Raw genomic sequence first — 26,154 nt, 5'->3', positions numbered from 1 at the left:
AGTCTCTAAATCCAGATTCTCACCTTAAATGGTGATTTTAAAGCTTACCGGTTCATTCACAGTTCATTCACGGCTCATTCACGGTTCATTAGCGGTACATTCACCATTCACCACTGACTCTACCCCCATGACTGCCCCTACTGGCTCACAGACATCACACTTTCATATGATTCCCTGGAGTCTCTGTTAAGTGATATGATTCCTTGGAGTCTATGGAACATGCTTGTTAAGTGATATGATTCCCTGGAGTCTATGGGACATGCGATTCCCTGGAGTCTATGGAACATGCTTGTTAAGTTATATGATTCATTGGAGTCTATAGCAACAGATGCTTGTTACTTACCCTGTAAGGTTAGTAGAACATGGAACATGCTTGTTAAAGGAAAACTCCAACATTTTGGGAAATTAGCTTATTTGCCATCTACCCTGGAGTTAGACAAGAAGATACATACCTTTTTTCTTCTCTGTGCATGCAGTAGGAGTAGGAAGACACGCACGTTAGCCTAGCATAGCGTCAGTCACTGGAAGTAGGTTCCTCCATTAGCCTTGTTCCCAACGTCTTCCTACTCCTACTGCATGCACAGAGAAGAAAAAGGTATGCATCTTCTTGTCTAACTCCAGGATTCCCAAAATGTTGGAGTGTTAAGATACATACTTTTTTCTTCTCTGTGCATGCAGTAGTGTGTGTGTGTGTGTGTGTGTGTGTGTGTGTGGGTGTGTGTGAGAGAGAGAGAGAGAGAGAGAGAGAGAGAGAGAGAAGAGATATACCCCCCCCCCCCCCCTGGTACCCTTAGCAGTGTTAATGTTTTAAGAGTGGGTCATACAGGCAGAGGCGATGGCAGGTAAATGGTTAACATGTTCAATTAGGATTCTCACAGCAGCAGATCCATTCATCATGTCTCACAGCTGGCCCTTCTGAGGACAGGGTTTGTGTCGTCGTGGTGAATCAATGTGTTTCCTTTGCTGCAGGATATTCAACTGCTGGTATCGTTTCAACCAAAAGTATTAATGAATTAGCATTACACTTTTTAATTGTATTATTTTGTGTTAAGTCATACAGCTACATCTGTGTGTGTGTGTGTGTGTGTGTGTGTGTGTGTGTGTGTGTGTGTGTGTGTGTGTGTGTGTGTGTGTGTGTGTGTGTGTGTGTGTGCATGTGTGCGCGTGTGTGTATATGTGTGTGTGTGTGTGTGTGCGAGAGGGAGAAAGAAAGCTGGAGAGAGAGAGGGAGAGAAAGAGGGGGATATGGAGGGAGGGAGGGGGAGGGAGAGAGGGAGAGATAAGGAGAGGGATAGAGGGAGAGAGATGGAGAGAGAAGGAGAGAGAGAAGGAAAGATAAGGAGAGAGAGGGGGAGGGAGAGAGAGGGGTTGAGAGAAGGAGAAAGGGGAGGGAGGGAGACAGGGAGATGAAGAGAGAAGGGGAGGGAGGGAGAGAAGGAAAGAGAGGGAGAAAGGGAGGGAGGGAGAGGGAGAGAAAGAGAGGGAGTGAGAGAAAGGGAGGGAGGGTGAGAGTGTGTGGAATGTGTAACATATTACAGGGGTGAAGTTACTTCCATCTCACACATTAACAACACATTAACCACACCTGTATAAACCATAGGACGAGAGATAGAAAATCTGTGGAAAAGACTCAAAAGAGAGACACAGGAGAATAAATAGAAGGTAGAAATGGTAAAAAAAAAAAAAAAAAATCATGTTGTTTGAACCTGATAGACTGAACCAGTCTATTTCAAAACCTGAATTTCAACATTGTAACATTGTACCAGTGATGTTGTTATTCGGTTTCTCTGCACAATCCATGCTGTTTGTCATACTTGCTCCATCTAGTTAGCCACAAACTAATGCAAAGTCAATGGGGTCAAGCTCCTGTCTGCACACGCTGAGCAAAGGTAACTGAAACCTCCCCACAGTTTGTTTCATTGAGGTCATACAGACATTAGTTTGTGGCTAATATCTGGAGCTAGTATGTGCAACAGCATGAATTGTGCTGAGAACGGACTCTAGCGATCAATAACATCATTGGTACAAAGGGAATGGGGCTAAGGGTCCAAAAATATCAAAACATTACTTTACACTGCACAACGCCTTACTTGAGTGTTTATAGTAGTTTTCAATTGATATGTCCTCTTTCTCTCTCTCTCTTTTCCTGCTCTCCCCCCTTCCTCCCCCCTCTCTTTCTCTCCTCTAGGGTTCCCATGTGGCTAGACTGCCACCAGTCCCATCACCGCCCCCTCTGTCTCCATGGTAACGCCCAGAGTGAGCCAAACTGGACTCTGAACAGAACAGGTTGAACAAGGTCCAAAGTAGTCCAGTGTGCTCCGCAAAACCACCGGATCTAACTTTCATTCTGGGAGACTTTTAATGTGAATTATGTTTGAATAGTGAAGGGAAATGCTTCCATAAATATAGTGAACGATTGGCTATAGAATATTCTCCTATGTCTCTATATCCTATCCAGGCCTTACCGGTCTCTCTCACCCAACTGGTCTCAGGCTGGGGTGGGCATTAACCAGTCCTATGCTGCCAAAAGATAATCCAAAACTATTATTACTGGATTTTCTTTTTAAGAAATAGGTTTTCTTTCATAGGAAAATGGCTATTTTTCATTGCCTAACCCATCCAACCGGTCCTATCCTAGGTGAATAGTCCTCTCAGACCAGGCTAACATGGCCAGAATATCCAACAGGTGTTAAATCTACCTTCAGTTCAAGAAGATTAAAGACTTTCACTTGGATCATTATGTTGAGGTCATCCCCACCCGTGGTCTTCAACTGGACTGACGTCATCCTAAACTAGACCGACGTGGTCTTGAAGGGGTCCAGGATGCACCAGTTGTTCAGCCAGGTGTTGGGTCAGAGGGACTTGTCCCGGGCAGGAGACCTGTTCTCTCTGGGGGATGCAGAGATAGAAGACGGGCTCTCCCAGGCGCTGGACCAGATCAAGACCATCTCCTGCTCCCTGGTTAGTACACACACACACACACACACACACACACACACACACACACACACACACACACACACACACACACATGCATGCACACACACACACACACACACACACACACACACACACACACACACACACACACACACACACACACACACACACACACACACACATGCATGCACACACACACACACACACACACACACACACACACACACACGCATGCATGCACACACACACACACATGCACACACACACACATGCATACACACATATAGACACATACACACACATGCATGCATGCACACACACACATACACACTAGGGCTGTCCCCGACTAAGGATTTGGATAGTCGACTATGATTGACCAAAATTTGCCGTTAGTCGACTATTAGTCGGGGGGGGGGGGGGTATATATATATTATTTTTTATTTATTTTTTTTCATTCCATTTGGGCTGTGGGGGGTGCTTAATGTCTGAAGGAGTCGACTGAAGGCTTCTTGTCCTCTGCAAAAGCATGCAATTGGTCCACTGATGGATACATCTTGATATTTGTCTAGTGTGTTCATTAGATGGGTGAAATCCTCGTTCAGTGCCTCTGTGCCTGTTTTCTTAGGCAGTTAGCCTCTGGTATGTGTGCCATTAGTTCTCTCTGTTCCACCCAGCTGATAACGGCCCTCTGTCTGTCTGCACAGTTTTGGCTGGAGACACCCATCCATGATAATGATGGTGATGATGATGATGATGATGATGATGATATTATCAGAGTCAGAGTCCATTCAGAGTCCATTCTCTTCGGTTCAAATAACAAACTCAGCAAGACCGACGGCTTCTCAGTTACAGTGGGTGACAATATTGTCACAAGGAAAGAAGATATTACCTACCTGGGTTCCATCCTAGAGGCAAATCTTTCCTGTGACAAAATGGCATCCAATGTAATAAAAAAAGTCAACCAACGAACACGATTCTTGTACCGGATCTCCTCACTGGTAAACAAGAATATTGCATTACTGGGTAGCCCTATGAGGACAGAGTTTGCATAGTCAAGACTAGGGTTGGGCATCGTTTGGATTTGAACGATTCCGTTTCCGATTCTCCATTTCTATTCCTGTTCTAAACGATTCTCGATTCCGATTCTTTGAGGTGCAGGTCAAAACAGGTCACAGCTTATTTAGCAGGAGATTTTTTTTTTTTATCTTTAATTTTTTTCATAGTATTCACATTGTCAGTTGACTTGATACAGTTTAAGAACCGGAAGTTAGGAACCGGTTCCTATTAGAACCGGTTCTCGGTGCCCAACCCTAGTCAAGATGGGAGGTGACGAAAGCGTGAATGAGAGTCTCTGCGTCTCGGGGAGAGATGGCCGGAGTCTGGCCAGTTATAAGTCTTTGCATGTCAGAGACAGTGTTCCACAAGGAAGCATACTAGGACCTCTACTGTTCCTAATTTATGCAAATGACATGTCGTCAGCTTGTGACTGCAACTTGTTCCTGTTTGCGGACGACTCAGCCCTGCTGGTCTCTGACAAGAACAAGTTACAGGTTGAAAAAACCCTCAGCTCAGAACTAGGCAAAATCTGCATATGGCTCGCTGATAACAAACTATCATTACACATGGGCAAAACAGAGTCCATTCTCTTCGGTTCAAATAACAAACTCAGAAAGACCGACGGCTTCTCAGTTACAGTGGGTGACAATATTGTCACAAGGAAAGATGAAATTACTTACCTGGGTTCCATCCTAGAGGCTAATCTTTCCTGTGACAAAATGGCATCCAATGTAATAAAAAAAAGTCAACCAACGAACTCGATTCTTGTACCGGATCTCCTCTCTGGTAAACAAGAATACCCTGAAGACTCTGGCAGGAAAACTCATTCAAGGGTACTACGACTATGCTTGCACCTCATGGTACCAAAGCACCTCAAAGGCGCTAAAAACAAAATTACAAACATCTCAAAACAAACTGGTCAGACTACTACTTGACCTGACTCCTAGAACCCACCTCACCCCTGCCCACTTTGACAACCTAGGATGGCTTAGAGTAGACAACAGAGTACAGCAACTTGCAATGGGCCTGGTCTACAAGATACACTACACGACCAAGGTACCCATGTACATGTCAAAATACTTCCCAAAGGTCAGTGAATACCACAATCACAACACCAGAGGAAGCTCCACAAGTCATGTTAAACCCAGATTCGGCTCAAACAAGGGACTAAACACGTTTCGCAATTATGCCACATCAATGTGGAACGCCCTATCCAAAGCTGTAAAGGAATGTGAATCACTACCCACTTTCAAAACCACTCTCAAAGAACACCTACGGGAGACTGCAATTCGAAACTTGCCCCTGTAAATGTCCTAACCCAACCCCCTCCAATGTACAGTAAATGACCAAGTATGGTTTTGTCAATATTCCAATGTACAGTTTTGCTTGTACAGTTGTACAGTGTTCCCGACCCCCCCCTCCTACCCAACCCCCCCCCCCCCCCCACCCAACCACCTCCAATGTACAGCCCCCCTACCCACCCAACCCCACCCCACCTACCCAACCTCCTCCAATGTACAGTTTCTACATCAAATGTATATACTCTTTTTTCTGGACTCTTTTTGTATCACAAACAGTACTGTATTTGCAAATCTGATATGTCATAAATGTATAGATGTAGCAGTACTGTCTATCTGTATGTCATGTATGTCATATATGTTACGATGAATTGAAAATGGGGGACCCTGATGTAAACAAGATGAAAGTCTTTCTCTGGTCTGCATCCCCTTAACAATTGTGTGTATTGAGCTGTACTGTATTGTACCCATTCTGCAATCTGTTAATAAAGTTTTCAATCAATCAATCAATCAATCAATCAATCAATCAATCAATCAATCAATCAATCAATCAGAGAGAACTTCTTTGACTTGAATCTCTTCACAAGCTCCACATGGTATAAATTCCTCTTGTCCTGCACTGGTCACGAGGGAAACAGCCTCTCTCCTCAAAGCCATTCAGGAAGACCAGCTGGATGGCATTCAACACCATCCTTCACTCCTACAGCCACTTCTCTCTGACGTGGCAGTAATACAACATGTCATAGAGCGGAGCGGCAGGGGTCAGTGAACTGAAAGTACTGGGCTGTAGTTACTCTAGCTGAAAGTACTGGGCTGTAGTTACTCTAACTGAAAGTACTGGGCTGTAGTTACTCTAGCTGAAAGTACTGGGCTGTAGTTACTCTAGCTGAAAGTACTGGGCTGTAGTTACTCTAACTGAAAGTACTGGGCTGTAGTTACTCTAGCTGAAAGTACTGGGCTGTAGTTACTCTAGCTGAAAGTACTGGCCTGTAGTTACTCTAACTGAAAGTACTGGGCTATAGTTACTCTAACTGAAAGTACTGGGCTGTAGTTACTCTAACTGAAAGTACTGGGCTGTAGTTACTCTAACTGAAAGTACTGGGCTGTAGTTACTCTAACTGAAAGTACTGGGCTGTAGTTACTCTAACTGAAAGTACTGGGCTGTAGTTACTCTAACTGAAAGTACTGGGCTGTAGTTACTCTAACTGAAAGTACTGGGCTGTAGTTACTCTAACTGAAAGTACTGGGCTGTAGTTACTCTAACTGAAAGTACTGGGCTGTAGTTACTCTAGCTGAAAGTACTGGGCTGTAGTTACTCTAACTGAAAGTACTGGGCTGTAGTTACTCTAACTGAAAGTACTGGGCTGTAGTTACTCTAGCTGAAAGTACTGGGCTGTAGTTACTCTAGCTGAAAGTACTGGGCTGTAGTTACTCTAACTGAAAGTACTGGGCTGTAGTTACTCTAACTGAAAGTACTGGGCTGTAGTTACTCTAGCTGAAAGTACTGGGCTGTAGTTACTCTAGCTGAAAGTACTGGGCTGTAGTTACTCTAACTGAAAGTACTGGGCTGTAGTTACTCTAGCTGAAAGTACTGGGCTGTAGTTACTCTAACTGAAAGTACTGGGCTGTAGTTACTCTAACTGAAAGTACTGGGCTGTAGTTACTCTAGCTGAAAGTACTGGGCTGTAGTTACTCTAGCTGAAAGTACTGGGCTGTAGTTACTCTAACTGAAAGTACTGGGCTGTAGTTACTCTAACTGAAAGTACTGGGCTGTGGTTACTCTAACTGAAAGTACTGGGCTGTAGTTACTCTAACTGAAAGTACTGGGCTGTAGTTACTCTAACTGAAAGTACTGGGCTGTAGTTACTCTAGCTGAAAGTACTGGGCTGTAGTTACTCTAGCTGAAAGTACTGGGCTGTAGTTACTCTAACTGAAAGTACTGGGCTGTGGTTACTCTAACTGAAAGTACTGGGCTGTAGTTACTCTAACTGAAAGTACTGGGCTGTAGTTACTCTAACTGAAAGTACTGGGCTGTAGTTACTCTAGCTGAAAGTACTGGGCTGTAGTTACTCTAGCTGAAAGTACTGGGCTGTAGTTACTCTAACTGAAAGTACTGGGCTGTGGTTACTCTAACTGAAAGTACTGGGCTGTAGTTACTCTAACTGAAAGTACTGGGCTGTAGTTACTCTAACTGAAAGTACTGGGCTATAGTTACTCTAGCTGTAAGTACTGGGCTGTGGTTACTCTAACTGAAAGTACTGGGCTGTAGTTACTCTAACTGAAAGTACTGGGCTGTAGTTACTCTAGCTGTAAGTACTGGGCTGTAGTTACTCTAGCTGTAAGTACTGGGCTGTAGTTACTCTAACTGAAAGTACTGGGCTGTAGTTACTCTAGCTGAAAGTACTGGGCTGTAGTTACTCTAACTGAAAGTACTGGGCTGTAGTTACTCTAACTGAAAGTACTGGGCTGTAGTTACTCTAGCTGAAAGTACTGGGCTGTAGTTACTCTAGCTGAAAGTACTGGGCTGTAGTTACTCTAACTGAAAGTACTGGGCTGTAGTTACTCTAACTGAAAGTACTGGCCTGTAGTTACTCTAACTGAAAGTACTGGGCTGTAGTTACTCTAACTGAAAGTACTGGGCTGTAGTTACTCTAACTGAAAGTACTGGGCTGTAGTTACTCTAACTGAAAGTACTGGGCTATAGTTACTCTAACTGAAAGTACTGGGCTGTAGTTACTCTAACTGAAAGTACTGGGCTGTAGTTACTCTAGCTGAAAGTACTGGGCTGTAGTTACTCTAACTGAAAGTACTGGGCTGTAGTTACTCTAACTGAAAGTACTGGGCTGTAGTTACTCTAACTGAAAGTACTGGGCTGTAGTTACTCTAACTGAAAGTACTGGGCTGTGGTTACTCTAACTGAAAGTACTGGGCTGTAGTTACTCTAACTGAAAGTACTGGGCTGTAGTTACTCTAACTGAAAGTACTGGGCTGTAGTTACTCTAGCTGAAAGTACTGGGCTGTAGTTACTCTAGCTGAAAGTACTGGGCTGTAGTTACTCTAACTGAAAGTACTGGGCTGTGGTTACTCTAACTGAAAGTACTGGGCTGTAGTTACTCTAGCTGAAAGTACTGGGCTGTAGTTACTCTAACTGAAAGTACTGGGCTGTAGTTACTCTAACTGAAAGTACTGGGCTGTAGTTACTCTAGCTGAAAGTACTGGGCTGTAGTTACTCTAGCTGAAAGTACTGGGCTGTAGTTACTCTAACTGAAAGTACTGGGCTGTAGTTACTCTAACTGAAAGTACTGGCCTGTAGTTACTCTAACTGAAAGTACTGGGCTGTAGTTACTCTAACTGAAAGTACTGGGCTGTAGTTACTCTAACTGAAAGTACTGGGCTGTAGTTACTCTAACTGAAAGTACTGGGCTGTAGTTACTCTAACTGAAAGTACTGGGCTATAGTTACTCTAACTGAAAGTACTGGGCTGTAGTTACTCTAATTGAAAGTACTGGGCTGTAGTTACTCTAGCTGAAAGTACTGGGCTGTAGTTACTCTAACTGAAAGTACTGGGCTGTAGTTACTCTAACTGAAAGTACTGGGCTGTAGTTACTCTAGCTGAAAGTACTGGGCTGTAGTTACTCTAACTGAAAGTACTGGGATGTAGTTACTCTAGCTGAAAGTACTGGGCTGTAGTTACTCTAACTGTAAGTACTGGGCTGTAGTTACTCTAACTGAAAGTACTGGGCTGTAGTTACTCTAACTGAAAGTACTGGGCTGTAGTTACTCTAGCTGAAAGTACTGGGCTGTAGTTACTCTAGCTGAAAGTACTGGGCTGTAGTTACTCTAGCTGTAAGTACTGGGCTGTAGTTACTCTAGCTGAAAGTACTGGGCTGTAGTTACTCTAACTGAAAGTACTGGGCTGTAGTTACTCTAGCTGAAAGTACTGGGCTGTAGTTACTCTAGCTGAAAGTACTGGGCTGTAGTTACTCTAGCTGTAAGTACTGGGCTGTAGTTACTCTAGCTGAAAGTACTGGGCTGTAGTTACTCTAACTGAAAGTACTGGGCTGTAGTTACTCTAACTGAAAGTACTGGGCTGTAGTTACTCTAACTGAAAGTACTGGGCTGTAGTTACTCTAACTGAAAGTACTGGGCTGTAGTTACTCTAACTGAAAGTATATATTATTATACTTTATATATGAGTTTATTGAAATGTGGGACATTCCCTTCTGTTGTGGGACAAATCGGGATGTTTGGTCACCCTACATGGACAAACACTCACGTACACACACACACACACACGCACGCACGCACGCACGCACGCACGCACGCACGCACGCACGCACGCACACACACACACACACACACACACACACACACACAGTTAATGGCATAGGTATTGGAACAGTGAGCTGACATTTGCCTTTCTGGCTGGTTTACACACATGCATTGACACACACATACACACACACAGTTAATGGCATAGGTATTGGAACAGTGAGCTGACATTTACCTTTCTGGCTGGTTTACACACATACATTGATACACACACACATACACATACACACACACACATCCACATACACACAGTATTGGGACAGTGCGCTGACGTTAGCTTTTTCTGGCTGGTGTCATTGTCATTCGCATGGTTTAAAAGAGGGGCTAATTAACACCCATAATTAGAACCTGACAGTCCGCTTTGGTTTCAAGCTCATTAATCTTTCAGTTTAAAATCGAAACTGTAGGTGTAACAAAGACCTTTTTCATTGACCTTGCTTAATTTGCAAACGTGTGCTGGTGACTATATACTGTACATACATGTGCGCACGCACACACACACACACACATGCACGCGCACACACACACACACACACACACACACACACACACACACACACACACACACACATACCATAATCGAACTATTCTTGATGCCTAATGATTTATGAGTCGATCCCATTAAAAACATTCCATTCCAGCATTGATTAGACTCCACCAGACCTAGAATGGATTCAAAACAGAACAAAACCAAACCAAACAGAAGGGGAGGGTCGTCACACCAGTCCCCTGCATAATATTTATATAATATATATATATAATATAAGTACTGTTAACACAGTGTACCTCAGACGCACAACCATATAACTCTGTCTCACATTTTTAGAGGAACAATGTTTTCAAACGTTATTATCTAAAGATGGTAAGTTAGAGTGTTGTGTTCACTCATAGTTAAAGACAGTAGAGGTTGAATACTTTATCTAAAGATGGTAAGTTAGAGTGTTGTGTTCACTCATAGTTAAAGACAGTAGAGGTTGAGTACTTTATTATCTAAAGATGGTAAGTTAAAGTGTTGTGTTCAGTCATAGTTAAAGACAGTAGAGGTTGAGTATTACTCATCCTTTGATTTAGTTTTGATCAAATATTCATAATTTGATTTAGATGAACTTCACAACTGCAAATACACGGCATTTCCAGAAAATCTCAAAACAAACTTATATGGTTCTTCAGTGCGAGGGTTCAATTCATGATCAATCCTGAGTCAGCTGATTTTAAAGTTACAAACTGTTGGGCCTCATTTATGAAATCTCTGTCTGTGTAAATGGTTGAAGGCTGTTACATACTACATTAGTCCACACTTGTAACAATGCAAAGAGCCATGTGAGGGCCGTCGCTCACATCCTCATGTAGCAAAATTAGCAGTCCAGGATGCCTGAATGCCTTCTACAACAGAACTGCATTTCCGCGTCTCTGATTGGCCAGGTCATTTCTGGTCATGTGACATGTACGCCCAATCGTGGGACCGCAAGTTTCTACCCTGGTTAAGCTTAGGCGCTCGTTCGAAGTTGGTTAAGGTTAGAGTTTGTCTTAGAGCATGGCGATAGAACGCCTGCCCTGATTCCGACGGTTAAGCTTAGGCACTCTTTCGAAGTTGGTTAAGGTTAAAGTTTGTCTTAGAGCATGGCGATAGAACGCCAGGTAGTTTGCAGGCTGTTAGACCCGGAAATAGGCGCAGAACTTGCTGTCCCACGATTGGCGCACATGTCACATGACCTGGCCAATCAGAGCGCAAAACTCGAACGCGGAAATGCAGTTCCGTCGTCGAAGGCATACACGCGTCCAGGATTTATAACATGACGAGAGCGCCTGTTGTGATGTCACAGTCGGGGTAAAGGTCAAATATTTTTGTGTCATCACCGAAAATATGTATTTATTTAAATCAATGGTAGAGCCAATATTTATTTAAAGGTCCCCTATCTTATAAATGGCCTTTTCCAGTGGTTTGCATTGTTTTCTAGCAATGTGGGGTTGTACCAACACTGACTAGATGTGAAATCTCTACCCAGTCCCGTTTCTTCAGTATAGCTGAGGCAGGAACCTCCCCCACTGAACTAAGCCATTCTGAATTTACGTCAATCTGTGACGTGTAAGAATACGTGTTAGAACTCTGATCTGCCACCGCCCGCCCACAATCAACTTTGATACGTTTATATGAGCAGCGAGTGGAAATAATACGGAAGCGGTTTCGACAGCAGAGACCTTCAGCTACTCTCAGTACTTCCTCAAAAGTGTTCGACAGCATACTGTAGCTCCAGAGTGCTTATAAATCCCAGCTTCCCCCCCCACGCTGTTTCTATGTGCAGTGAAAACTTCAATGTTTCTAAATAAGCTTTGCAATGCACCCTCGTAACGTTAACGTAATGTTAGCCGCTAGCTAGCCAACCCTCGGGACTCGGGAGGGGGGGAGCTCTCTCTCTCTCATATCTGCTAGTGCAGGTGGGTGACTGTCAATCAAAGCGTATTGCGAGTATGGGCAGAGCCCAGCCAAAAACAGCTTGGAATTTGGAAGGGCTGAAAGTGGTGCACCACAGGACTTGATAAAAAAAAAAAAAAAAATGAATTGTATTGAAAGAAATCTTACAGATGTGTTCCATAGACTCACAGGAATTGTGTAAAATGTCCAAAAAAGTTAAAAATAAAGCAAAATATCGGACCTTTAAATTGCATATTCCACCTATGTGAGATGGTCTACATAAAAAAAAAAAAACGTTAATACGAATAATAATACGATTTCACATGGTTGTAGTCGAGACCTATATTTGGATGCAAAAACCTCATTGTTGGCTCCTATTTAAGGGGCCCACGCCATTTTGATAGGCATTTCTCTAACAAATCATCAACCGACAAACGCCATTGTGTACACACAGGGGTTGGCTACAATTGAAGTGGTTGTTTGTTCTACCAATTGAAAATATCATCTGGGACTTTGGCTTTTTGTGAGGGAAGTGGCCCGAAAACGCGTTCCGAATAGCATTGTGTGCGGAGCTCCCGTTTGATTACATTAAACTGTGTTCTGAATAGCATTGTGTGCGGAGCTCCCGTTTGATTACATTAAACTGTGTTCTGAATAGCATTGTGTGCGGAGCTCCCGTTTGATTACATTAAACTGTGTTCTGAATAGCATCGTGTGCAGAGCTCCCTTATATAATTCATACAGACAGAAACACTGTTGAGAATACATGAAACTTGATTGCCGGGCCTCTCGGGACGGACACCGAGACTTGTAGAAAGCACTGGGAGATGTTCAAAGCCAAAAAATAAATGGAATTACGCTCTGAGCGGAGATGCCTTGTCATCCTTCAGGTTATTTAAGCGCCGGGGGACAGAATCCAACTATGTTTTCATTTCCACGTCCATCACTATCATACTGTGTATAGTAGCTTTGTGTCCCCCGTGTGGATTAGCGGTTCATAACATCAGATGGGGATTTGGTCGACTTTGGTCGAAATGATATCCTTTTTTATTTTCATCTGAAGAAATTCATTGTTTTCTCTTCCTGGAAGTAGGATTTAATCCATGAGTTATGTCACTCTGCACTTGAGGGCGAACATTGTCTTCCAATATCTGCTTTTGAACCACGCCATCCAATGCGCAAATACTTTAATCACAATCAAATCTCAATCACAATCACTTATTTTTGTTGTGCTGTATTTGTGCTGTATAATGACAATACATTTTAATCTAATTTAATCTAAAAAGTAAATCAAATCAAAGGTCTGTTGTATTCAGACATGCATAAAATCATAGAAGCTCGCAATGCCATGAATGCTGTTTCCACAGATCTTTAAGACACAAAATATGCATGATGTCGATATATACATATGGTGTCATTTGATGTGGGGATCACTGGTAGTGTACATATAAAACGTGCTCTGTACAAACGTCCCAATGGCCCAATGACTTATCACACTGACTACAGATTTATACACAACTTTAGAACTTGTTCTGTATGTGAATGGTTGAATTTTTGTTCAGCTCATCCTTAATTTGCCATCTTATCGTCATCCTCATTCCTCGATCTAAATTGGCTGACTGGCTGGCTCTATCTGATTGGCAGGACTATCTGACCAATGACAACGACCAGGCGGTGGTGGAGATTTGCATAACTCGCATCACCACAGCGATACGGGAGACGGGCTCCATCGAGCGGCACAGCGGAGCGCTGGTGGGACTGTGGGAGTCGTGTCTGGAGCACAACCTGAGGCAAAATCTGCATATGGCTCGCTGATAACAAACTATCATTACACATGGGCAAAACAGAGTCCATTCTCTTCGGTTCAAATAACAAACTCAGAAAGACCGACGGCTTCTCAGTTACAGTGGGTGACAATATTGTCACAAGGAAAGATGAAATTACTTACCTGGGTTCCATCCTAGAGGCTAATCTTTCCTGTGACAAAATGGCATCCAATGTAATAAAAAAAAGTCAACCAACGAACTCGATTCTTGTACCGGATCTCCTCTCTGGTAAACAAGAATACCCTGAAGACTCTGGCAGGAAAACTCATTCAAGGGTACTACGACTATGCTTGCACCTCATGGTACCAAAGCACCTCAAAGGCGCTAAAAACAAAATTACAAACATCTCAAAACAAACTGGTCAGACTACTACTTGACCTGACTCCTAGAACCCACCTCACCCCTGCCCACTTTGACAACCTAGGATGGCTTAGAGTAGACAACAGAGTACAGCAACTTGCAATGGGCCTGGTCTACAAGATACACTACACGACCAAGGTACCCATGTACATGTCAAAATACTTCCCAAAGGTCAGTGAATACCACAATCACAACACCAGAGGAAGCTCCACAAGTCATGTTAAACCCAGATTCGGCTCAAACAAGGGACTAAACACGTTTCGCAATTATGCCACATCAATGTGGAACGCCCTATCCAAAGCTGTAAAGGAATGTGAATCACTACCCACTTTCAAAACCACTCTCAAAGAACACCTACGGGAGACTGCAATTCGAAACTTGCCCCTGTAAATGTCCTAACCCAACCCCCTCCAATGTACAGTAAATGACCAAGTATGGTTTTGTCAATATTCCAATGTACAGTTTTGCTTGTACAGTTGTACAGTGTTCCCGACCCCCCCCTCCTACCCAACCCCCCCCCCCCCCCCCACCCAACCACCTCCAATGTACAGCCCCCCTACCCACCCAACCCCACCCCACCTACCCAACCTCCTCCAATGTACAGTTTCTACATCAAATGTATATACTCTTTTTTCTGGACTCTTTTTGTATCACAAACAGTACTGTATTTGCAAATCTGATATGTCATAAATGTATAGATGTAGCAGTACTGTCTATCTGTATGTCATGTATGTCATATATGTTACGATGAATTGAAAATGGGGGACCCTGATGTAAACAAGATGAAAGTCTTTCTCTGGTCTGCATCCCCTTAACAATTGTGTGTATTGAGCTGTACTGTATTGTACCCATTCTGCAATCTGTTAATAAAGTTTTCAATCAATCAATCAATCAATCAATCAATCAATCAATCAATCAATCAATCAGAGAGAACTTCTTTGACTTGAATCTCTTCACAAGCTCCACATGGTATAAATTCCTCTGGTCTGTCCTGCACTGGTCACGAGGGAAACAGCCTCTCTCCTCAAAGCCATTCAGGAAGACCAGCTGGATGGCATTCAACACCATCCTTCACTCCTACAGCCACTTCTCTCTGACGTGGCAGTAATACAACATGTCATAGAGCGGAGCGGCAGGGGTCAGTGAACTGAAAGTACTGGGCTGTAGTTACTCTAGCTGAAAGTACTGGGCTGTAGTTACTCTAACTGAAAGTACTGGGCTGTAGTTACTCTAGCTGAAAGTACTGGGCTGTAGTTACTCTAGCTGAAAGTACTGGGCTGTAGTTACTCTAACTGAAAGTACTGGGCTGTAGTTACTCTAGCTGAAAGTACTGGGCTGTAGTTACTCTAGCTGAAAGTACTGGCCTGTAGTTACTCTAACTGAAAGTACTGGGCTATAGTTACTCTAACTGAAAGTACTGGGCTGTAGTTACTCTAACTGAAAGTACTGGGCTGTAGTTACTCTAACTGAAAGTACTGGGCTGTAGTTACTCTAACTGAAAGTACTGGGCTGTAGTTACTCTAACTGAAAGTACTGGGCTGTAGTTACTCTAACTGAAAGTACTGGGCTGTAGTTACTCTAACTGAAAGTACTGGGCTGTAGTTACTCTAACTGAAAGTACTGGGCTGTAGTTACTCTAACTGAAAGTACTGGGCTGTAGTTACTCTAGCTGAAAGTACTGGGCTGTAGTTACTCTAACTGAAAGTACTGGGCTGTAGTTACTCTAACTGAAAGTACTGGGCTGTAGTTACTCTAGCTGAAAGTACTGGGCTGTAGTTACTCTAGCTGAAAGTACTGGGCTGTAGTTACTCTAACTGAAAGTACTGGGCTGTAGTTACTCTAACTGAAAGTACTGGGCTGTAGTTACTCTAGCTGAAAGTACTGGGCTGTAGTTACTCTAGCTGAAAGTACTGGGCTGTAGTTACTCTAACTGAAAGTACTGGGCTGTAGTTACTCTAGCTGAAAGTACTGGGCTGTAGTTACTCTAACTGAAAGTACTGGGCTGTAGTTACTCTAACTGAAAGTACTGGGCTGTAGTTACTCTAGCTGAAAGTACTGGGCTGTAGTTACTCTAGCTGAAAGTACTGGGCTGTAGTTACTCTAACTGAAAGTACTGGGCTGTAGTTACTCTAACTGAAAGTACTGGGCTGTGGTTACTCTAACTGAAAGTACTGGGCTGTAGTTACTCTAACTGAAAGTACTGGGCTGTAGTTACTCTAACTGAAAGTACTGGGCTGTAGTTACTCTAGCTGAAAGTACTGGGCTGTAGTTACTCTAGCTGAAAGTACTGGGCTGTAGTTACTCTAACTGAAAGTACTGGGCTGTGGTTACTCTAACTGAAAGTACTGGGCTGTAGTTACTCTAACTGAAAGTACTGGGCTGTAGTTACTCTAACTGAAAGTACTGGGCTGTAGTTACTCTAGCTGAAAGTACTGGGCTGTAGTTACTCTAGCTGAAAGTACTGGGCTGTAGTTACTCTAACTGAAAGTACTGGGCTGTGGTTACTCTAACTGAAAGTACTGGGCTGTAGTTACTCTAACTGAAAGTACTGGGCTGTAGTTACTCTAACTGAAAGTACTGGGCTATAGTTACTCTAGCTGTAAGTACTGGGCTGTGGTTACTCTAACTGAAAGTACTGGGCTGTAGTTACTCTAACTGAAAGTACTGGGCTGTAGTTACTCTAGCTGTAAGTACTGGGCTGTAGTTACTCTAGCTGTAAGTACTGGGCTGTAGTTACTCTAACTGAAAGTACTGGGCTGTAGTTACTCTAGCTGAAAGTACTGGGCTGTAGTTACTCTAACTGAAAGTACTGGGCTGTAGTTACTCTAACTGAAAGTACTGGGCTGTAGTTACTCTAGCTGAAAGTACTGGGCTGTAGTTACTCTAGCTGAAAGTACTGGGCTGTAGTTACTCTAACTGAAAGTACTGGGCTGTAGTTACTCTAACTGAAAGTACTGGCCTGTAGTTACTCTAACTGAAAGTACTGGGCTGTAGTTACTCTAACTGAAAGTACTGGGCTGTAGTTACTCTAACTGAAAGTACTGGGCTGTAGTTACTCTAACTGAAAGTACTGGGCTATAGTTACTCTAACTGAAAGTACTGGGCTGTAGTTACTCTAACTGAAAGTACTGGGCTGTAGTTACTCTAGCTGAAAGTACTGGGCTGTAGTTACTCTAACTGAAAGTACTGGGCTGTAGTTACTCTAACTGAAAGTACTGGGCTGTAGTTACTCTAACTGAAAGTACTGGGCTGTAGTTACTCTAACTGAAAGTACTGGGCTGTGGTTACTCTAACTGAAAGTACTGGGCTGTAGTTACTCTAACTGAAAGTACTGGGCTGTAGTTACTCTAACTGAAAGTACTGGGCTGTAGTTACTCTAGCTGAAAGTACTGGGCTGTAGTTACTCTAGCTGAAAGTACTGGGCTGTAGTTACTCTAACTGAAAGTACTGGGCTGTGGTTACTCTAACTGAAAGTACTGGGCTGTAGTTACTCTAGCTGAAAGTACTGGGCTGTAGTTACTCTAACTGAAAGTACTGGGCTGTAGTTACTCTAACTGAAAGTACTGGGCTGTAGTTACTCTAGCTGAAAGTACTGGGCTGTAGTTACTCTAGCTGAAAGTACTGGGCTGTAGTTACTCTAACTGAAAGTACTGGGCTGTAGTTACTCTAACTGAAAGTACTGGCCTGTAGTTACTCTAACTGAAAGTACTGGGCTGTAGTTACTCTAACTGAAAGTACTGGGCTGTAGTTACTCTAACTGAAAGTACTGGGCTGTAGTTACTCTAACTGAAAGTACTGGGCTGTAGTTACTCTAACTGAAAGTACTGGGCTATAGTTACTCTAACTGAAAGTACTGGGCTGTAGTTACTCTAATTGAAAGTACTGGGCTGTAGTTACTCTAGCTGAAAGTACTGGGCTGTAGTTACTCTAACTGAAAGTACTGGGCTGTAGTTACTCTAACTGAAAGTACTGGGCTGTAGTTACTCTAGCTGAAAGTACTGGGCTGTAGTTACTCTAACTGAAAGTACTGGGATGTAGTTACTCTAGCTGAAAGTACTGGGCTGTAGTTACTCTAACTGTAAGTACTGGGCTGTAGTTACTCTAACTGAAAGTACTGGGCTGTAGTTACTCTAACTGAAAGTACTGGGCTGTAGTTACTCTAGCTGAAAGTACTGGGCTGTAGTTACTCTAGCTGAAAGTACTGGGCTGTAGTTACTCTAGCTGTAAGTACTGGGCTGTAGTTACTCTAGCTGAAAGTACTGGGCTGTAGTTACTCTAACTGAAAGTACTGGGCTGTAGTTACTCTAGCTGAAAGTACTGGGCTGTAGTTACTCTAGCTGAAAGTACTGGGCTGTAGTTACTCTAGCTGTAAGTACTGGGCTGTAGTTACTCTAGCTGAAAGTACTGGGCTGTAGTTACTCTAACTGAAAGTACTGGGCTGTAGTTACTCTAACTGAAAGTACTGGGCTGTAGTTACTCTAACTGAAAGTACTGGGCTGTAGTTACTCTAACTGAAAGTACTGGGCTGTAGTTACTCTAACTGAAAGTATATATTATTATACTTTATATATGAGTTTATTGAAATGTGGGACATTCCCTTCTGTTGTGGGACAAATCGGGATGTTTGGTCACCCTACATGGACAAACACTCACGTACACACACACACACACACGCACGCACGCACGCACGCACGCACGCACGCACGCACGCACGCACACACACACACACACACACACACACACACACACACAGTTAATGGCATAGGTATTGGAACAGTGAGCTGACATTTGCCTTTCTGGCTGGTTTACACACATGCATTGACACACACATACACACACACAGTTAATGGCATAGGTATTGGAACAGTGAGCTGACATTTACCTTTCTGGCTGGTTTACACACATACATTGATACACACACACATACACATACACACACACACATCCACATACACACAGTATTGGGACAGTGCGCTGACGTTAGCTTTTTCTGGCTGGTGTCATTGTCATTCGCATGGTTTAAAAGAGGGGCTAATTAACACCCATAATTAGAACCTGACAGTCCGCTTTGGTTTCAAGCTCATTAATCTTTCAGTTTAAAATCGAAACTGTAGGTGTAACAAAGACCTTTTTCATTGACCTTGCTTAATTTGCAAACGTGTGCTGGTGACTATATACTGTACATACATGTGCGCACGCACACACACACACACACATGCACGCGCACACACACACACACACACACACACACACACACACACACACACACACACACACATACCATAATCGAACTATTCTTGATGCCTAATGATTTATGAGTCGATCCCATTAAAAACATTCCATTCCAGCATTGATTAGACTCCACCAGACCTAGAATGGATTCAAAACAGAACAAAACCAAACCAAACAGAAGGGGAGGGTCGTCACACCAGTCCCCTGCATAATATTTATATAATATATATATATAATATAAGTACTGTTAACACAGTGTACCTCAGACGCACAACCATATAACTCTGTCTCACATTTTTAGAGGAACAATGTTTTCAAACGTTATTATCTAAAGATGGTAAGTTAGAGTGTTGTGTTCACTCATAGTTAAAGACAGTAGAGGTTGAATACTTTATCTAAAGATGGTAAGTTAGAGTGTTGTGTTCACTCATAGTTAAAGACAGTAGAGGTTGAGTACTTTATTATCTAAAGATGGTAAGTTAAAGTGTTGTGTTCAGTCATAGTTAAAGACAGTAGAGGTTGAGTATTACTCATCCTTTGATTTAGTTTTGATCAAATATTCATAATTTGATTTAGATGAACTTCACAACTGCAAATACACGGCATTTCCAGAAAATCTCAAAACAAACTTATATGGTTCTTCAGTGCGAGGGTTCAATTCATGATCAATCCTGAGTCAGCTGATTTTAAAGTTACAAACTGTTGGGCCTCATTTATGAAATCTCTGTCTGTGTAAATGGTTGAAGGCTGTTACATACTACATTAGTCCACACTTGTAACAATGCAAAGAGCCATGTGAGGGCCGTCGCTCACATCCTCATGTAGCAAAATTAGCAGTCCAGGATGCCTGAATGCCTTCTACAACAGAACTGCATTTCCGCGTCTCTGATTGGCCAGGTCATTTCTGGTCATGTGACATGTACGCCCAATCGTGGGACCGCAAGTTTCTACCCTGGTTAAGCTTAGGCGCTCGTTCGAAGTTGGTTAAGGTTAGAGTTTGTCTTAGAGCATGGCGATAGAACGCCTGCCCTGATTCCGACGGTTAAGCTTAGGCACTCTTTCGAAGTTGGTTAAGGTTAAAGTTTGTCTTAGAGCATGGCGATAGAACGCCAGGTAGTTTGCAGGCTGTTAGACCCGGAAATAGGCGCAGAACTTGCTGTCCCACGATTGGCGCACATGTCACATGACCTGGCCAATCAGAGCGCAAAACTCGAACGCGGAAATGCAGTTCCGTCGTCGAAGGCATACACGCGTCCAGGATTTATAACATGACGAGAGCGCCTGTTGTGATGTCACAGTCGGGGTAAAGGTCAAATATTTTTGTGTCATCACCGAAAATATGTATTTATTTAAATCAATGGTAGAGCCAATATTTATTTAAAGGTCCCCTATCTTATAAATGGCCTTTTCCAGTGGTTTGCATTGTTTTCTAGCAATGTGGGGTTGTACCAACACTGACTAGATGTGAAATCTCTACCCAGTCCCGTTTCTTCAGTATAGCTGAGGCAGGAACCTCCCCCACTGAACTAAGCCATTCTGAATTTACGTCAATCTGTGACGTGTAAGAATACGTGTTAGAACTCTGATCTGCCACCGCCCGCCCACAATCAACTTTGATACGTTTATATGAGCAGCGAGTGGAAATAATACGGAAGCGGTTTCGACAGCAGAGACCTTCAGCTACTCTCAGTACTTCCTCAAAAGTGTTCGACAGCATACTGTAGCTCCAGAGTGCTTATAAATCCCAGCTTCCCCCCCCACGCTGTTTCTATGTGCAGTGAAAACTTCAATGTTTCTAAATAAGCTTTGCAATGCACCCTCGTAACGTTAACGTAATGTTAGCCGCTAGCTAGCCAACCCTCGGGACTCGGGAGGGGGGGAGCTCTCTCTCTCTCATATCTGCTAGTGCAGGTGGGTGACTGTCAATCAAAGCGTATTGCGAGTATGGGCAGAGCCCAGCCAAAAACAGCTTGGAATTTGGAAGGGCTGAAAGTGGTGCACCACAGGACTTGATAAAAAAAAAAAAAAAAATGAATTGTATTGAAAGAAATCTTACAGATGTGTTCCATAGACTCACAGGAATTGTGTAAAATGTCCAAAAAAGTTAAAAATAAAGCAAAATATCGGACCTTTAAATTGCATATTCCACCTATGTGAGATGGTCTACATAAAAAAAAAAAAACGTTAATACGAATAATAATACGATTTCACATGGTTGTAGTCGAGACCTATATTTGGATGCAAAAACCTCATTGTTGGCTCCTATTTAAGGGGCCCACGCCATTTTGATAGGCATTTCTCTAACAAATCATCAACCGACAAACGCCATTGTGTACACACAGGGGTTGGCTACAATTGAAGTGGTTGTTTGTTCTACCAATTGAAAATATCATCTGGGACTTTGGCTTTTTGTGAGGGAAGTGGCCCGAAAACGCGTTCCGAATAGCATTGTGTGCGGAGCTCCCGTTTGATTACATTAAACTGTGTTCTGAATAGCATTGTGTGCGGAGCTCCCGTTTGATTACATTAAACTGTGTTCTGAATAGCATTGTGTGCGGAGCTCCCGTTTGATTACATTAAACTGTGTTCTGAATAGCATCGTGTGCAGAGCTCCCTTATATAATTCATACAGACAGAAACACTGTTGAGAATACATGAAACTTGATTGCCGGGCCTCTCGGGACGGACACCGAGACTTGTAGAAAGCACTGGGAGATGTTCAAAGCCAAAAAATAAATGGAATTACGCTCTGAGCGGAGATGCCTTGTCATCCTTCAGGTTATTTAAGCGCCGGGGGACAGAATCCAACTATGTTTTCATTTCCACGTCCATCACTATCATACTGTGTATAGTAGCTTTGTGTCCCCCGTGTGGATTAGCGGTTCATAACATCAGATGGGGATTTGGTCGACTTTGGTCGAAATGATATCCTTTTTTATTTTCATCTGAAGAAATTCATTGTTTTCTCTTCCTGGAAGTAGGATTTAATCCATGAGTTATGTCACTCTGCACTTGAGGGCGAACATTGTCTTCCAATATCTGCTTTTGAACCACGCCATCCAATGCGCAAATACTTTAATCACAATCAAATCTCAATCACAATCACTTATTTTTGTTGTGCTGTATTTGTGCTGTATAATGACAATACATTTTAATCTAATTTAATCTAAAAAGTAAATCAAATCAAAGGTCTGTTGTATTCAGACATGCATAAAATCATAGAAGCTCGCAATGCCATGAATGCTGTTTCCACAGATCTTTAAGACACAAAATATGCATGATGTCGATATATACATATGGTGTCATTTGATGTGGGGATCACTGGTAGTGTACATATAAAACGTGCTCTGTACAAACGTCCCAATGGCCCAATGACTTATCACACTGACTACAGATTTATACACAACTTTAGAACTTGTTCTGTATGTGAATGGTTGAATTTTTGTTCAGCTCATCCTTAATTTGCCATCTTATCGTCATCCTCATTCCTCGATCTAAATTGGCTGACTGGCTGGCTCTATCTGATTGGCAGGACTATCTGACCAATGACAACGACCAGGCGGTGGTGGAGATTTGCATAACTCGCATCACCACAGCGATACGGGAGACGGGCTCCATCGAGCGGCACAGCGGAGCGCTGGTGGGACTGTGGGAGTCGTGTCTGGAGCACAACCTGACGCCACAGGGAGAGAGCAGCGAGGACACCCCCCATGCCAAGATAGCCTCCGATATCACCAGCTGCATACTGCAGGTACAAACACACACACACACACACACACACACACACACACATACACACACACACACACACACACACACACACACACACACACACACACACACACACACACACACACACACACACACACACACACACACACACACACACACACACACACACACAGTGTCAACAGAACATAAATGGACACACCATGCCCAGATAGCCTCTTCTGACACACTCTCTCTCTCTCTCTCTCTCTCTCTCTCTCTCTCTCTCTCTCTCTCTCTCTCTCTCTCTCTCTCTCTCTCTCTCTCTCTTACATGCACCTCCTGAGCCTGACTCTCCACAGGGAGAAAGCAGGGGAACATACAGTAGCCTCCAGCATCTGGTGCAGCTGCTATACAGACAGTCATGCACACATTCACACTCCTGCATAAACACACAGACACATTATGTGCACAACAATATGTGGGGAAGCACACACTCGCACTCACAATAACTCACGTGCATTTATGTATGTGCACGCACACACGACACCTACCACAAATGAATACCTGCATGGTTTCCTGTACATGGTGTATGTATACCATTTATATGCACCTGCCCACACACCTGTCTGTGTTGTGTGTTTATGCATATTGTATACAGTATGTATTAGGACTGTCACATTATTTTTGAATTTCGAATTTAATTTTGAATTTACATAAAAACACGTGATTCGAACTTGAAGGGAGAAATTCTAATATATTTTAAATTCTAATAATAATAATAATAATAATATTATTAATAAAAAAAATTGTCAGGTCATATAGGTGATACTGTGCTGAAAAGAATGATACCAAACATACCATGGTAAAAAAAAAGTTGCCAAAACTTGAAAATTGCTTTTTTTTGTTTGTTTTTTTTACACTGAAATTCAAATTCGAATTCGAACTTGTCTACAATTATGCAACACATTTCGAATTTGATTTGTTGTTAAAGTGACAGCCCTAGTATGTATACCATGTGTATACAGCTGCCCACATACCGGTCTGTGGTGTGTGTGTTTATGCATATTGTATACAGTATGTAATCTATACCATGTGTACACATCTGACCACATACCGGTCTGTGGTGTGTGTGTTTATATACATATTATGTACAGTATGTATAGCATGTGTACACATCTGCACTTGGGACCCACCGGTTATCTCACGGCTGCCTGGCTGAACTGCAGTGTCTCACATGCGTGATGCTGTCCACACAGACGGAGCATTTTCAAACAAAGCATTTTCACTGTCTATTCTGCCAAGTACCTTGTGTCTCATCATGTGAGAAGATATAGGCTAAACGCTGAATCTATAGGATGACCCACTTCTGCTGCTGCTGCCACGCAGGTCCCCACACTGGGCTGTGTAGCTGCTCTAACCTGTTAACATGGTCACTGTGTAGCTGCTCTAACCTGTTAACATGGTCACTGTGTAGCTGCTCTAACCTGTTAACATGGTCACTGTGTAGCTGCTCTAACCTGTTAACATGGTCACTGTGTAGCTGCTCTAACCTGTTAACATGGGCTGTGTGGCTGCTCTAATCTGTTAACATGGTCACTGTGTAGCTGCTCTAACCTGTTAACATGGTCACTGTGTAGCTGCTCTAACCTGTTAACATGGTCACTGTGTAGCTGCTCTAACCTGTTAACATGGTCACTGTGTGGCTGCTCTAACCTGTTAACATGGTCACTGTGTGGCTGCTCTAACCTGTTAACATGGTCACTGTGTAGCTGCTCTAACCTGTTAACATGGTCACTGTGTGGCTGCTCTAACCTGTTAACATGGTCACTGTGTAGCTGCTCTAACCTGTTAACATGGTCACTGTGTAGCTGCTCTAACCTGTTAACATGGTCACTGTGTAGCTGCTCTAACCTGTTAACATGGTCACTGTGTAGCTGCTCTAACCTGTTAACATGGTCACTGTGTGGCTGCTCTAACATGTTAACATGGTCACTGTGTAGCTGCTCTAACCTGTTAACATGGTCACTGTGTGGCTGCTCTAACCTGTTAACATGGTCACTGTGTGGCTGCTCTAACCTGTTAACATGGTCACTGTGTAGCTGCTCTAACCTGTTAACATGGTCACTGTGTGGCTGCTCTAACCTGTTAACATGGTCACTGTGTAGCTGCTCTAACATGTTAACATGGTCACTGTGTAGCTGCTCTAACCTGTTAACATGGTCACTGTGTAGCTGCTCTAACCTGTTAATGGTCACTGTGTGGCTGCTCTAACCTGTTAACATGGTCACTGTGTAGCTGCTCTAACCTGTTAATGGTCACTGTGTGGCTGCTCTAACCTGTTAACATGGTCACTGTGTAGCTGCTCTAACCTGTTAACCTGGTCACTGTGTAGCTGCTCTAACCTGTTAACATGGTCACTGTGTGGATGCTCTAACCTGTTAATGGTCACTGTGTAGCTGCTCTAACCTGTTAACATGGTCACTGTGTAGCTGCTATAACCTGTTAACATGGTCACTGTGTAGCCTGCTCAGCGTTTCCGTTAGCCGGTAATTACCGGTATTTGACCGGCAAAATCTGTTGAAGTCCGACATATTTAATCTCTCCGGTCATAATGTCCGGTGAAAATAATTCCCTCAAAGCACAATTTGATTATTTGAATTGTATTAAAATAGGCTAAAATTAAATAGCCTATGCGATGAACGAAACAATCATTATTTCATCGTTGCTTCACCAAGCAGCCGGTCTAATAATGACATCGCTGTTGTCAGCGCGAGCTGGCTGCTGCTAGATTTGCGACAAGCATCCAGCTGCAGACACACAGAACCCGCCAGTTTTGCCGGCATAGTGCAGTACTCCAATTCAGCCATTGGCAATTCAGCTGTTGGGTGGGGGGCGCTGTTGAGCGGTCCCCAGACCGGACCTGAAAAACACCGCTGCTCTGCGGGTCTGCAGCTGGATGCTTGTCGCAAATCTAGCAGCAGCCAGC

General features: G+C 43.1%; 1 protein-coding gene across 1 annotated transcript in view; it reads left to right on the top strand.

Moving 5' to 3' along the window:
• Positions 1-2,823: 2,823 nt before the first annotated feature.
• Positions 2,824-26,154, top strand: part of veph1 (ventricular zone expressed PH domain-containing 1) — a gene marked incomplete at its 5' end in the record, with an annotated part of 371,113 nt that continues 347,782 nt past the window's right edge. The window contains 2 exon segments of the mRNA XM_084328762.1: positions 2,824-2,961; positions 22,990-23,208. Of these exon segments, the coding sequence (XP_084184888.1) occupies positions 2,824-2,961; positions 22,990-23,208 (357 nt within the window).

This window comes from Notolepis coatsorum, assembly GCF_963971535.1.
Source record: "Notolepis coatsorum genome assembly, chromosome: 1".
Taxonomy (NCBI): Eukaryota; Metazoa; Chordata; class Actinopteri; order Aulopiformes; family Paralepididae; genus Notolepis; species Notolepis coatsorum.
This window is presented reverse-complemented; position numbering and strand designations above follow the sequence as displayed.